The sequence below is a fragment of the Arabidopsis thaliana genome, chromosome 3 (genome assembly GCF_000001735.4).
Source record: "Arabidopsis thaliana chromosome 3, partial sequence".
Taxonomy (NCBI): Eukaryota; Viridiplantae; Streptophyta; class Magnoliopsida; order Brassicales; family Brassicaceae; genus Arabidopsis; species Arabidopsis thaliana.
In genome coordinates, this window is record NC_003074.8 from 1,129,115 (window position 1) to 1,143,630 (window position 14,516).

At 32.7% G+C, this 14,516-nt stretch overlaps 4 protein-coding genes across 7 annotated transcripts; 1 reads left to right on the top strand and 3 right to left on the bottom strand.

Moving 5' to 3' along the window:
* Positions 1 to 747: 747 nt before the first annotated feature.
* Positions 748 to 1,985, bottom strand: RR22 (response regulator 22). 3 transcript variants are annotated; one of them, NM_111299.3, is made up of 3 exons: positions 1,784 to 1,985; positions 1,324 to 1,600; positions 748 to 1,200 (listed from the first exon to the last, which is right to left on the bottom strand). In NM_111299.3, exons 2-3 carry the CDS (start codon positions 1,573 to 1,575, stop codon positions 1,024 to 1,026), a joined length of 429 nt encoding a protein of 142 aa, NP_187078.1. In that variant the 5' UTR covers positions 1,576 to 1,600; positions 1,784 to 1,985; the 3' UTR covers positions 748 to 1,023. The 3 variants fall into 3 exon arrangements, with proteins under 3 accessions (NP_187078.1, NP_850511.1, NP_001078102.1); NM_001084633.1 differs by having other exon boundaries at positions 830 to 1,200; positions 1,911 to 1,980; NM_180180.3 differs by having other exon boundaries at positions 1,324 to 1,985.
* A 2,220-nt stretch (positions 1,986 to 4,205) lies between these two features.
* LTL1 (Li-tolerant lipase 1) lies at positions 4,206 to 7,283 on the bottom strand. The gene is made up of 5 exons (NM_111300.4): positions 6,869 to 7,283; positions 6,650 to 6,777; positions 5,986 to 6,228; positions 5,331 to 5,583; positions 4,206 to 4,741 (listed from the first exon to the last, which is right to left on the bottom strand). The coding sequence occupies exons 1-5, from the start codon at positions 7,107 to 7,109 to the stop codon at positions 4,506 to 4,508; spliced, it is 1,101 nt and encodes a 366-aa protein (NP_187079.1). The 5' UTR covers positions 7,110 to 7,283; the 3' UTR covers positions 4,206 to 4,505.
* Positions 7,284 to 11,014: 3,731 nt separating this feature from the next.
* Positions 11,015 to 11,946, top strand: AT3G04300 (RmlC-like cupins superfamily protein). The gene is made up of 2 exons (NM_111301.4): positions 11,015 to 11,274; positions 11,390 to 11,946. The coding sequence occupies exons 1-2, from the start codon at positions 11,204 to 11,206 to the stop codon at positions 11,607 to 11,609; spliced, it is 291 nt and encodes a 96-aa protein (NP_187080.1). The 5' UTR covers positions 11,015 to 11,203; the 3' UTR covers positions 11,610 to 11,946.
* AT3G04310 (uncharacterized protein) lies at positions 11,929 to 13,538 on the bottom strand. Of its 2 annotated transcripts, NM_001337511.1 has the most exons (3): positions 13,121 to 13,528; positions 12,365 to 12,982; positions 11,962 to 12,185 (listed from the first exon to the last, which is right to left on the bottom strand). In NM_001337511.1, the coding sequence occupies exons 1-2, from the start codon at positions 13,412 to 13,414 to the stop codon at positions 12,467 to 12,469; spliced, it is 810 nt and encodes a 269-aa protein (NP_001319467.1). In that variant the 5' UTR covers positions 13,415 to 13,528; the 3' UTR covers positions 11,962 to 12,185; positions 12,365 to 12,466. The 2 variants fall into 2 exon arrangements, with proteins under 2 accessions (NP_187081.1, NP_001319467.1); NM_111302.2 differs by having other exon boundaries at positions 11,929 to 12,982; positions 13,121 to 13,538.
* Positions 13,539 to 14,516: the final 978 nt, after the last annotated feature.

Sequence of the window (14,516 nt, forward strand, 5' to 3'; positions counted from 1 at the left end):
AGAAATTCAGAAACGTTAAATTTTTGTTTGATGTTCTTTTTCTGATTTAATTCAAAACAGATATCAAATAAAAATTTAACGTTTCTAAATAAATAAATAAAAAGATGTCCAAAAAAATTGTGTTATAAAGTCAAAATTAGAAGAAAAAAAAATTACATTTTATGTTCTGATCTTTAGACCCATAGCTAGTTTCTTGATTAAAAATTTGTAATAATTATTATTTATAGTGCAACATTAGTATAGGTACTTTCTGAGTGTATAGCACACAATGCTTAATCAAATTTGGCTAAGATGATACACGCCGTTGAAAATAGAATTTACTCTTATTTACACAAACCTTATCAAATCCAAAGTAAGATATGATGTACCCAGTAGTAGTACCCTATCTTCTTAATGACATATAGTATTGGACAAAATAATATGACGTATATATGCGAAGAACAAGAATAAAATATATATACATTAAAAATATGGAACGTAAACTGGAATTGAAATAATATGAAATATTATGTAAATTATGTTTTTGAAAAATAGAGAAAAGAAAATAGATATAGCTAGTAAAGTGTTTATATTTTCATCTTTTTGAATAAGATAAACAAAACATAAATATAGTCAGATTCGCGATATATATTATTTTTGTAAGTATTATAATTATTCAATTAAATTAGCCAGTTACATTACATATTTACATACATACATTATTTTATTTTTAGTAAATGTGATAGTTATTTAAAATTTAGAATTTATCGCGAAACTATGTATAATTTTTTTAAAGTTAACTGATATGGAGATTTGCATGAGCCATATGAAGTAAATTAGCTCATTCAACAAGAGAAAACCTTATTTTAATATTTTATTAGCCAAAAGAAATGACTTGCATGATTTTACCTCGGACGATAAGAAAATAAATCAAACATAGATATGAGAAACCCTATATCACAACAAATGCAGATTTTTGTGTCAAATACACGTGTAGGTGATTTCATGATTGAAAATATAGATACATTAATGAGCCTTCATCCATCAAGCATCGAAGAGGTGGCTAATGAGCGGGAAGATCTTGGCCTTGGTTAAGGGTTTTTCCAAGCAATGGTTGAGCCCAGCTTCCATAAAAGCCTTACGCTCTTCTTCTTGGTCAGCTACTGACGTTACCCCAACGATCATTGACGTCACTTTCATTTCTCTTAGCTTCTTAGTTGTCTAAATTAAATCAACAAAGAACATAAAAACTATATTAAAGAGGAGGTTTTTAAGTATAGTGATGATCGACCCACTTAAATTGTCTATTTGGTAAGCAGATTAAGATTCAAGATCATTAAGTACCGAAACTCCATCCCTCTCAGGCATTTCCTTATCCATTAGAATAAGGTCGAAAGATGCTTCGCCGTCACGGTGGAGGATCACTGCCTCCTCGCCATTCTTTGCAGTCTGAGAAATTCCTCCGATCGTTTTGATGATCATCTCGTGGAGTCTACGGTTTAATGGATCATCATCGACGATCAACACGTTGATTAGTTTCTTCTTCACTTCTATCGACTTGGTTTTCTCGGTACCTCCGGTGGATTTTGTTGCCATCTTCGATTTCTTTTCTCTCAAGAATCTTCACCAAAAAAAAAGAAGTAAGTTAAAAATGAAATTAAACTGTATAGAAATTATTGCGTGTTTATGTTTCTATGTGTGTGCGTGTGTGATCACACCGTGCATGTATGGTTTCGTGTTTAATTTGTATATAGATGTATCTGTATCACATATATTACATAAGTATAATGAAATAGTGGCCTACGATTTTGGATTTTAAAGAAGATCTTATGTTCTAAGAAGGTAGGCATTGCATCAAGATTTATAGTTAAGAAAGAAAAAAAGTGAAAAGAAAGCATTTTAAAAACATCACAAAGAAAAGCATCTTTTACATGAATTTGGCTGAAATGTAATCTACATTATTCTAAGTGAGTTGTATAACAAACTAATATGAGAACAAGTAAATCAAAATGGTGAACAAATTTAAAGAATGTATAAGAAACATGAGTAGAAATGAAAAAAAATATATATATATTTCTTTAATTAATTCTTCTAGATCATAATAAGATTCTATGTTCTTTTTATTTATTTCTTTCATATCGTTTATAAGTAAACAAAAGAGAGTATGTTATTTGATAATTTAGACAAGAAATGTATAATCAAGTTTAGATACTTTCATTCTTTGGTTTTTTGGGTTTAAAGGTTTTGTTGAACGGTTGTAAAATCACTATCGAACCCATCTGCTAGTATAGAACGAGGAATATTCTCATGAAGTACTTTTATAAAAGCATTGAAGTTCATGCTTAAGCAAATTAAGCATACAAGTTAACCCATCAAAATCTACTACTTTATATGTCAGTAGTGTTCAATGTCGTATTCGTAATGCTTTACTATGAAAAATGGCTTATACTCACGGAAAAAGGAAGAAAGATAAATAAAATCATAATTTAGGTTCTTTACGCATTACGTATTTTGTTATTGTCTAGTGTTTTATAGAGCATTAGTTTTTCAACAGTTCTACCTTTTTGTAAATGTGAGGTAATTTGAAGATATTTTAACTCGAAATTCAAAAATTCAACAATCTATCGTGAAATTTTTTACATAATTTATAGCCAAATATCCCACATACATATTAAAAATTAAAAAAAAAAAAAAAAAAAAACAATCGTGAAACTGTTTTAGTAGCCCATTGGGCCCAATACGAATGAGGCCTAATTTATAAAAAAATCTAAAAGTACACCCACTGGCCCATTAATATCTGAAATGTCTTACTTTTTTTCTTTTTTTGGGAACAAAGAAATGTCTTACATTAATTTAGTGATGAAATTTTGGTAGTTACCTTGTCTGACATGTCTTTGATTTTAGAGATTTATCCACAGGTAAAACTTCAAAAAATAGTTTTTTCTTTTCTTTTCTTTTTTCCAAAAACTTCAAGAATATAGATTAAAGGCTCAATACCTCAAATTATCAATAATAAGGTCGTTTCGTGTTTTCATAAACGAGGAATGTCACAATTTAAAATTGGCTTATGGTTTGACGCTATGATAAATTAATAAGGGTCCATCAATTGTGAAAAAAAAAAAAAAAAAAAATGTCAATTGTGAAAGAATATATATACTATATTTTTAATAGTGAAAGAATATTAAACTTCTCTATGTCTCTCTATTAAATTTTAAATACAATGTACATACAAGTTTCACCCACTTCACCAACTAGAACTCAATTCCTTTATTATTATTCACATTTCAATGTCTGCGGAATACCTCAACAAACTTTCTTCTGTACTCTTCCCATCCTTCACATGTTAATGATCCGTTGCCACAGTAATGTATAGCGACAAGGATTTTTCCGAAAAGTACAGAGACACATATCATTACAATAACATGCAACAGTATTAATTCTTCGTGTATATAATATAGTCCGGCAAAGAAATAAATAAGAGTTAAACTGTGACTCCTCATATTTTAAAATAGACTTCTTCTTCTTTTCTTTTTTTTCAAATTAAAGGGAAAAAAAAAAAATCGGTTGCGTTTTAACTGGAGAGTTAAGTCATCTGCTGCCACTCTTAAATTTTCTCACATATATTCATTTTTCGCACGTGATTTCGCCATATCATCATAATATCGATAATTATTTTAGTAATCAATTTTCTTAAGAGCTGCGAGGGTTTATTACTCTTCTGAACCTAAATACAGAATACAGTACATTTAGAGCAAATAATTAATGGCTCATGGTTGACGGAAAACAATAATTATTGGCTCATAAGTCATATATACCCTTTAAATGATTACTGTATTAATTGAGATGAAACCCTTTGTGTATGTATGTTATGCTTTTTGTTAGTGAAGTACTATCGTTTATAGCCATGAGTTTTCAGTTACCATGCATGCATTTTGGTTGGTTTTGATTAAACTGAATCAATTAATGTGGATTAGGTTTATCTCAATTTTGGTTTCAATCGAGTAGATCCTCAATTTCCAGACAAAAAAAGGTTTATATTATTTTTCATAATTCTATATACGTATATAAAAGAAAACAAAGTTTACTTTAATCAACAAATCTTTTTTCTTTCTTGTTATCGAATCTTGTTTTCTTCTTATACGGGTTCGGGTTGAATTAGATAGATTTGTTTTTATTCAAGTTTAACGCTCGTAGTTCATATTAACCATATAGAGTTGTATCAATCATCTCGAATAGAAAAGAAAATCATATATCAATCACTACAAGTTTTCAAATATTACATGATATAATTGGCATACAAACCAAAAAAGACTAAACTAAGCTAACCAAGATACAACGGTTCTTTTATAAAATAAAAAAAATAACAAGATACAACAAGCAAAGACATCAAACTAGACGACCGACAATAAAAACTCTCTTGCATGCTTAAACTAATTGTAGCCATTGAACTTATTAATCAACACATTAACAACAATGCAAAGTACAGAAGGAATGACCTGACATTTAGTTGACAGAAATCACTTAAACTAGATTTTAGAAGAATCCAATAGCATGGCCGTGCTAAGATTCATAGGGTGCATATACTTGGAGGAACCAGTCAGGATCTGATTAACGATGATCCTATTGGCTTTCTCTGTCGGATGAAACGCATCCCAAAACGCATATAAGTCTCTATTCGGACACAAATTCGAGACTGGTGTGCATAGTCCTATGCCATTGTACGGTCCTTGTCCACAACATGCCACCTTCGATGTCACAAACCCTACAAATACACCACACAAAATTATCAATATTTAAAATTTTAACACTTGTCGAATATATTATATCCACAATCCAAGCATATGCTTTCAATTATTAGCTATATAGCTATAATCTGTTATGAACATTTTCGAGAGAGATCAATCATGAAAAAAAATTACCCCATTCAAATTGAACTATTTAAAGACCAGACAGTTCTTCTTGTTGAAACAATGAAATAATACTGATAATGTATAGAAACCGACACATACTTATTAATTACTTATATCATTAATACAATGTTTTTAATGGAAAAGTTTGAAAAAACAATATTGTGTATAAATGCTATAACATCTATGAAAAGATGGTCCTACAAAGTGGTCGTGCTCATTTATAAGTTTTCGTACAACACTACAACTATATATAATAACTCCAAAAAATTGGTCCTTTTATGCTTATCATTAAGACTTTTTGGACCAAATTTTGACTGAAGTGTTATTTTTTTTCTTTTGAAATCAATGACTTAACCCTTTCGATATTTTTCAACTATTATTAAACAATTATATTTATAACCAATTACCAAAAAAAGTTATAAAGAGATGGGTTGTAATTACCAAATTGTTCAGGATTAGATAGATAATCCATGTTCATTTGATAGGCATTGGCTGCTACAAACACGTCTTGACCAATTTCAGCATTGACTGATGCGATCAAATCAACTAATTGCGGATTGAACAAAGCGGCTGCTGTTTGGAGGGCGCCATAGCACTCGCCATTGCGGCTATGCTGAGCCAGCTCCGCGGGAGCACATCCCATTGCACCAGTTCCAGTTACCAAAACTCGTCTTGCACCCAGTTCGTAGAGTTTCTATTTCAATGAAGACCAAACAAGAAAACAAATGTAATCATACACCATCAAAGGAGAACTAAGTACATCATTAAGTGAACAAAGAAAAAGCTATTAAATTTGCCCCATCATTTTTTGTACGTACGTTATGAACTTATGATCACTCTATTCAAGAGAATCATGACATTAACTATGTACGTAGTGACATAACGAAAGTAATTATTTGAGAGTTCACATATTAAATGCAATTTCCTTTAGTGAGGCAACAAGTTAATAAACTAAATGGTATTGTAGCAAAAATTAGTACAAGATTGCATGATTTAAGGTTATTTCGTGGTAAGCCCCCAATTTGTTACATGACATATGTACAAATTTAGTATATATACGTTAAAAAGAAGACAATATATAATTTTTTAAACTTACTCTGAGAATCTTTCCGTATTCGGAAATGAGATACACAACGTAGTCTGGTAACGCGTATTGGCGAGAACGAGCTGAAAACGGAATTAGATAATAATTGTTGACGAAATCATTACCACCGAGTGTAATTAGGACAAGAGCTTGGTTAACTAGCTGTTGTGTAGCTTCTGGTCCGATCAATGCACTCACTCGTAGCTGGTACTGTTCGAAGTATTCCATCTGTTTAGAAATTCTAATTATGTTTACCTGCAAAAACAAAAAACATAATTAACACACTAAGCTATCAAACGACTGCGTTTAGAAAATTACAAGCAGTGAATCGACAGCGGTTGAACTAAAAAGTCACGTCATCAAAATATTAGTGAGAAGACTAAATTAACCTTCGTGTTAACACTGGTTTTCATTGAGAAATCAAGGATAATGTTGTCAATCACGTGTTTTTGAGTTTTCGCGGAGTAACATGTCAAGAAGACGAATATACCCTCAGTTATTGAGGATGATCTTATGTGTATTTTTTTTTTCGTTTTCTTACTTCTGAGGCAATATTACCCTCGACACGAGAGTTAATGGAGAGGGTAAACACGTCTTGTCGTGTCGTGCATTAATATCAGCAACACTTGAATGCGTATTTAATGCAAGAATTTTAAAATTGATTGGATATGCTTACGAATTGAATTCCAGTGTCGTTGAGGATTCCAATTCCTGCGGAGGCAAAATTAGCACCGACTAGAAGATTTTCTCCGGTGAGATGCGGGCTAAGGTACGGCAAAGTCGACGGCATGCCTATAGCCTCACCTAGTAGAGAGAGAGACATATTAAACAAACATTAAAGATTGATTAACGAACCATTATATCGTATAACCATGCTTGAATCAAATATGCTTACTGATAATGTCGGGAATGTTAAGGCCGTTAGAGAAACGTCCGGTGGGTCTACGGGTCGGGTAGTCGATACCATACGGGTAATTGTCGGCACGGGCAGTGGTGACGAGGTAGTCGTTGTTTCCATTGTCGACGAGAGAGTCACCAAAGACAAAGAAAGCCCTAGATTTGACTTGTGGTGCAAGAAAAGTAACAATGAAGAAGAGTGAAATTAGAAACCCTAATGGAGAACAATTGATATTCATTGTTATGGACAGAGAATGGGACTAGATGACGAATGAGAAGAAACGTTTATAAATTGACGTATGATATGAGAGCATATGGAGAGTGTGTGTTATATATATACACTGACAATAGGTTTAGGGTTCAATAAGTAATGTGTATCTGTTTTTTTTTTTTTTTTTTTTTCGTTGTTGGTGTGATTTTAAGAAAATAGAGACATTAATAGAGGCTGCCAACTGATACACCATAAAAATTGGTCTTGTTTGTTGTTTGGATGTAATAAATGTTAGAAATTGTACTACTGCTTGTTCTCCTAAAATGGAATTATCTTTCAACCATTGAAATTCGATGTGACATAATTTTTTTGATTGACGGTTACTGATCTCAATGTCTGCAATCTACGTGTAAATTTTGAAGTGATTAGGTATATGTATATCGATCCAAAGAAACTAATCTTTACCGTTCTTCATCTCCATTTTTGTGTAGTTTTGTGTTTATATCCAATGTCACAAATCGAGATGCAGTGACCGGACGGTCCCCAAAGAAACCATATTGTATAACCCATCCATTTCGAACTACTTGGTTAATATGTGAAATATCTATATGCTATATAGTTAACGTAACATACGTGAATTTAGGCGGCTCATCAATCATATCCTCTCCTTTTTTTGTCATGGGTTTTACATGACATAATATTTAATATTGAAAACTAAAAATGTTTCCATCAGCTGATGGATGGATAAATTTAAACTAGACTTCACTAAGATTTATACAATGTCAAACTCATGCCATCTAAATGTTCAATTACGAGAAGTTCAATTGGTTAAATATATATTTTTGGATAAACTTTTTCTGTCCAACTATGCCTCCCCTTTGAACGTTATCACATTAACGCGTACTACCTACGAATTTTCAAAGCTGGAATATTACATAAATAAAGCATCCAGAAAGAAAGAGAAAAGCATTCAAAAAAAAAAAGAAGGTGTATATAACAATTAGAGCCATTGATGTCAATGTAATGGGTCGTGTTCAATACCATACTTTTTGAAAATCTTGATGTATTTTATAGTAGGAGTGTTGTTCAATTTGGTTGGTGTGTAATTATAAAATGTATTTTAATTTGTTTTCTTGAAATGCGGGTTATGCTTGATATTTTCTAGGATAAAATTACACAAACCATTTGATGTTTTCATGAAATTGGTAAAAGAGCAATTATACTACTTGTTAATTAATCATATACACCTTATGTTTGTTAATACATGAGACTTGAAAATGTTGACTTAACAAATTACGATGCATAAATGGATAATTCAGAATACATTCCACTAATTACTCAAGAATGATCAAAAGAAGACTTTTCATTTGTCTTGATTTTTATACTACTAAGTAATTTTCTGTATAAATAAAATTATTGGAGAGAGAGAGATAGAAGTGAAATTAAGAGATCTACCAACTCAACCAACTCACGTCATAAATTAACATGATGAAGCTACCCTGTCCGACTGCATCATGATTTATGAATTTTGATTTTTTGAAAAATACATTAAAAAAAAAACGTAAAATATCATCTCCAAATCATACCAACCTTTTCCGGCTATTTAATTAGTTACTTTTTTTTCTTCTTTTTTTTGATAAAATTCGTTACCATAAAGGTGAAAATATATCAGTGTCTTTATTCGTAAAGTTATACAGTAAAATTAAATGATGTCTATCCGTAAACAAAAACCAACCAACACAAAGTTTTTCTGTAGAAGAAAATAGACTTTTTAAATATAAAATTATATCAAAGAAACAGAATGGCCCAAAATAAAAACTTCACTGTACCACTATGGAAAATCATGGTTTTGTTTTGGGCTCTCTGCTTGCGTTAGGACTCCACAAACATCTCACAAGCCCAAATGATCAACAAACTTGACCCATGAGAATGAATTTGAAAAGCTCATTAAAATTCAACAAAGTTTCCGAATCAATTCGACTTTGGTTTGGTTAAACCAAACAGAATTGGAGCATTCTAACACAATGGAATTCTGGAGAGAAGATCGATTCCAAGCTCCTTTGCATTGTGATCCAGCACTGGTTAATCAACCCAACTAGATTAGTCTAAAACTGAATCGAATTCGTTTCTTTCCTTTTCCAAATGATACCTCGCCAGAGATCATCTACTTCTACTCTTTATAAACCTTAAACCGAACCAGAAGTAAACCTGAATTAATAATAATTACTTATATTTACTTTTCTGTGCATTCGTAACTAGTGAGTATCTTTTCTTTTTGTTCTATGAAGTATCCTTAATTCCTTTGTTTTGGTGTCAAAATCCTCAATTCCTTTTGCAGCCAAAATTCGTGACCCTAGATCTTAAAAACTTTTGGTCATGCAAGTGTTTAGAGTGGAATTATATATCCTACACTTTTGAGTTGTTTATATCTATACTTCACTTTTCAAAGCATCTAATTAGTGAAAGTTCAAATTTGTTATGTTTAGACAAACCAAATTTTTAGTTGGCTTTTCATGTGTATTGGTTTGATACGGCAATGTTTGGGTGCTTGAACCTAAAAATAAAGGATTGAGTTCGAATATTTCCTATATACACCATACCTTTGAGATTTGTATTTGATTAGATAAACAAGAGTGTAGCTCTAGTTATAAATGATAAATAAAATCAAGCTTATAAGATCATACAGATGAATAGATTATTACCCTGAAATTTTAACTTATTCCCAAAACAAAAGCTGTTGATTTTAAGATCATTAGGATTTAATTTACCACTGATCCCAAACATGTCCGATGTAGAAAATTGTCAACTTCCTTGGAAATGTAAGTGGAAAATTAGGAACTCAGTAAAACACCAAGCTTTTGTGTACAAACTTTCTTCGAGATCTGAGAGTAAAGGTTTTCGATGTGTGGAAATATGACCAGACCAAACCAAAGCAAGACCCTGTTCTCAAATTCACAAGGGTGTTCACATGGAGTTTTTTTTTTTTTTTTTTTTTTTTTCATTCTGAACCTATCTGCCATTCTTTATCACTTGTTCATACTACAGAGACAGAAAATTGCAAATATACTAGCATTCAAATTTGAGGATATGTGAATTTATGCATGCATATATTAGGAGATACATATATACTAGAAACAACCAATAATCCTCACATGCCATGGCATGTTAGAATAAAAAAAAAAACAAGCAGAGCCAGTTGAGGAAGCAGCCAAACTTGAGGGGGCTACACAAATCAATGTCCGGAATTATCACGTATCTTCTAATGAAGAATCAGTCAAACATTTTCGAAACTAAAAACCAAAACCATATAACAAATACACTGAAGATATGAATACTCTTCACAGAATAACTATCGATTAGTTACTGTGTAACTGATCTCAAAACTACACAAATCCAGATACCAGATTAATAGTGCGATCGCAACAGCTGAATAACTGATCCTCAAGCTACACAAATCTAGACTAATAGTGCATAAAACAGCTGAAAAAAGTTAGATCCTATATTAATCCTCTCGAGTGTACCCACTTGATCACTGCAGAATTCACATGGTGGCTACATTGTCCGGAGACTTGTGTCTGAGTTTCAGCTCAGAAGACTCGTTAACACTGTGAAAAGGAAAGCATAGTGGACGCGGGGACAAAACAGAAGGGGTCCATGTGGTTGGAGACTTGATCTGGATAGATCATTAAAGCTTGTTGAGAGACTAGCTCAGCATTTTGCCTTCTAGAGGAGAAACTTTCTTAATCAGATTAATGCAATCAAGAAAAATAGAAAACCAGAGAATTTGTAGTATGAACCACTTCTAGAAGGACTATCTAACACAATAAGCTTAATGAATGTATTTGTTGACTTGGTTTTGTATCTATCCTGGGTCAAAGTGTTTCTTTAAAGATTCCTCCTCTCTCCTATTATCCCTTTCAATAGAAGGGAAAAAAGAAGAAGTCACTTTATTCATACCTGGTTTTATAAATACATACACATGCAGACCAACTACTCCGTCCTTCACCATATAAATACATCTCATATACCTACTTTCTTCTTATCTTTGTTCTCACTGTTTCTTTCTGTTCTATCTAATAACATTGAAACATCGTCGAATTCTCACCTTATTCCTCTTCCAAAATGAATATTGTAATCGAAAACAACCCTTCGAGCAGAAGGTTATCTGACCTTGGAGTCATGTCATGGCCTAAGTAAGTATCAAACATGCACATGCTCTGCTCCTATTACTACTAACTACATAGATTTTCACTTTTTCCATTCCTCAATTTATTGGTAATAACATGATGAATCTCTCTGACAAAACAGATGGTCTTGTCAGCCGGGGAAATATGCATTGGTATTTGAAGAAAGAGAGACATGCTATTTGGTGAAGGGAAAGGTGAAGGTGTATCCAAAAGGGTCATCTGAGTTTGTAGAGTTTGGTGCAGGAGACCTTGTGACCATCCCCAAGGGACTTAGCTGCACTTGGGATGTATCACTTTTCATAGACAAACACTACAAGTTCGATCCTCCTACTTCTCCATAATTTTTCCTAACTACAATCTAGTTTTGGGTTAGTCTTTATCACCACGAAGCATAAAAGACTCTATATTCAGACAATAAAATATAGAAGAGAAACCAAAAAGATAATGCTTAGGATACGTGTAAAGCCCTTCCTAGATTATGTTTTCAGATGTAACTTCTTTGTTTCTCATAGAACAAACAATCGGCACATGCCAATATTCGTTTCACTTTGAAACTTCTGTTTATCTGGAAAACAGTAGATCAAATCACGCGTAAAGCAGAGATATGAACTCCTGTTTCGTACTAAAGAAACTTGCTAAATGAAGGATTCCCTATTAACTGATATTGTTCTTTACTCTTAAAATAGTCTTTATCAAAGATTCTTATCATGAGGCCATTGGTTCCTATCACTAATAAAAACAAATAAAGAACCCTTTGAATGTTTAAATATAACATGTGAAGCAAATAAATGTGAAAGCATATATTCTAGCAGTATTGCTACCTGACTAGATAAAGTAGAAGAGTATGTAATCTTAAATCTCACATACTAAAGAAACAGTAGCAGCAGCATCTGGTACGCCATCACCAATTATTAGTGCTGGTTATATAAAAAATGAAGATACTAATTAGGCTGTACAAAACAAGAACTATTACACGTTTGTATTTATAGAAACAAAAATCTGACAGGCATATATTCTCAACTTACAGAATATGCATAGTTATCACAAGTAAGAGGTGTATTCTAACTTCTAAGTTCCAAGATAATTGAAAGCTAACCTTTATGATTCCAGGAAGATTGAATTCATTTGACGACCAACCGCGAGAGAAACTCTTGTCCTTTTTCAAACCGCGTGTATAAGGACTTAGATAAATCCCTTGTCAAAACAACAATTTGGTCCATGAACCCAAAAAAGGGAAGGCAGCAATTAGCATCCTCAAGAGCAATGGCTTCTCCTTAACTCTCCACCGCCGAGTAGCCTTTCTTTCAAACTGTTGTTTTGGACGAACATTCTCGTTTAATGGATTGTCATTTCTAATCTCCCTTAGCGTATCTAGATCATCCCATCCTCCATAGCCAGTACCCATGCTGTTAGAATCATCATCTCCTACTATCCATGACTTGTATCCTCCCTTATCTACACCACCCCTCATGTTTCCTCCTTGCCTAGCTTTCCTTGTTCTTCCACTACTTACACTCGCAGATCTCGAAAATGTATCTCTTCTACTTCTTTTCATAGACCTAATGCTTGGCCTGCTCCAAACTTTACTAACCACAAGAGACAACACAGATTGCACTAAAGGAACTGCTAATGCCATTACACCCGCGTTTGAATCTGTTCCAAGAAGCAAAGATATGCCAATTGGTGCAAGCATCCAACTCAATGTTCTAAATACCTGCAATTAAAACAAAACCTCTAAAATTGGCTAAACAGAGCTAACAACTAAACATAAACCATTGTGAATCTAAAGTGAGCAACTTTAAAGTGAGATTCAACATTACAGTTCTTAAATTCCAAAAAGAAGAAGTAATACCTCAAAAACCATAGACCAGTCTTCTTCTTCTTCATTCATCCAATCATCGTTGTCGTCATCGTCATCATCATCATCAAGCCACCAAGGCCTCTTCTTTTTACGGTTTCCGAACTCAAACGAAGCAAAACCTTCGTCGCGGAAGAGCTCCTCCTCCCAGCTAGGACCGCGGGAGGCGCGGCAATCAAAGGAACCGCGGCTCACGATATTTGGGCAGAGATCAAAATCGCAGTTTAGAGAACAGAATCTGCCTCTGACGACGCAAGAAGAAAGCTGAAGATACAGCAGATTCGCCATCCACAAACTGATGATTATTAGCGTTTACATTCAACACATTCCATAAGAACAAAACTGGAGAACGAACAGAAAAATCAATTCTTTCCCATCCACAAACTCTGTTCTTCGCTTTAATCGCTCCTTGCTAAAGAACAGTGATAGAGAGTTAAACCAACTTAAACCAAACCGAACCTCAACTACAGAAATAAAACCAATGTTTTTATTTAACCAAAACCAAACCGGAACCAAAATTCCTTGGTAACACCAAGCCAGCCGAATTAAAACAAATTCGAAGACATGGTAATTGGTAACAAAGGGGACAAAACATGTACCATTTTTTTTTTAACGTTCCTAAACTTGTAAGTTGTAAGAATTGTGCATTAACCATTTATATGTGAGAAATATCTTACATTATAAGACATTGACCATTTATATGTGATATACAAGAGGGATATGTGGTCAATTCATCGTCAGCATGGTGGTAATTGGTAAAATATGTCAAATTAATTATGACATATTAGTCATTCTCTTCGTGAGAGTGAACGTGAAAAAAAGAAGGTATATTGTCGGAGTGAGCCAATATCATCATCTCAAATGGTTATATACAAGGAATATGCATGGATCATGGATCAATTCATGCATGCTGTATCCTAAGGCCATGAATGTTTGTAGTTTTTAAAATGGTTTTTGGATTTTGGATTTTGGTTTTTGGTTTTTAGTTTTTGATTTTCTTGGGTTTTGTTTTTGGTGTAGATTTTAGTTTCTTAAAAAACTTGAATGGTAATTTGTTTAGATTTTGGTTTTTATGTTAATGGATAGTATTTTTTTTACAAAACAAATCTAAAAATAAAATAAAAAATGTGATCGATTGTTTTTGAGAGAGAAACTCCCAAAACATAGATTTTGGTTTTCTTTGAAAAATTGTTAAAACACTCAAAAACTAGATTTCCTATATTTTAGGAAAACTTGTTTTTTCAAAATCTTGAATGGCTACAAAATAGATTTTAGAAAAAATTAAAACTAAAAACTAGTTTAAAAACCACACTCATTCAAGGCCTTAATACTATGTTTGGAGCGTGTGTTTTAATCATTTTTAACTAGTATTATAGCTTTGACTCAGATC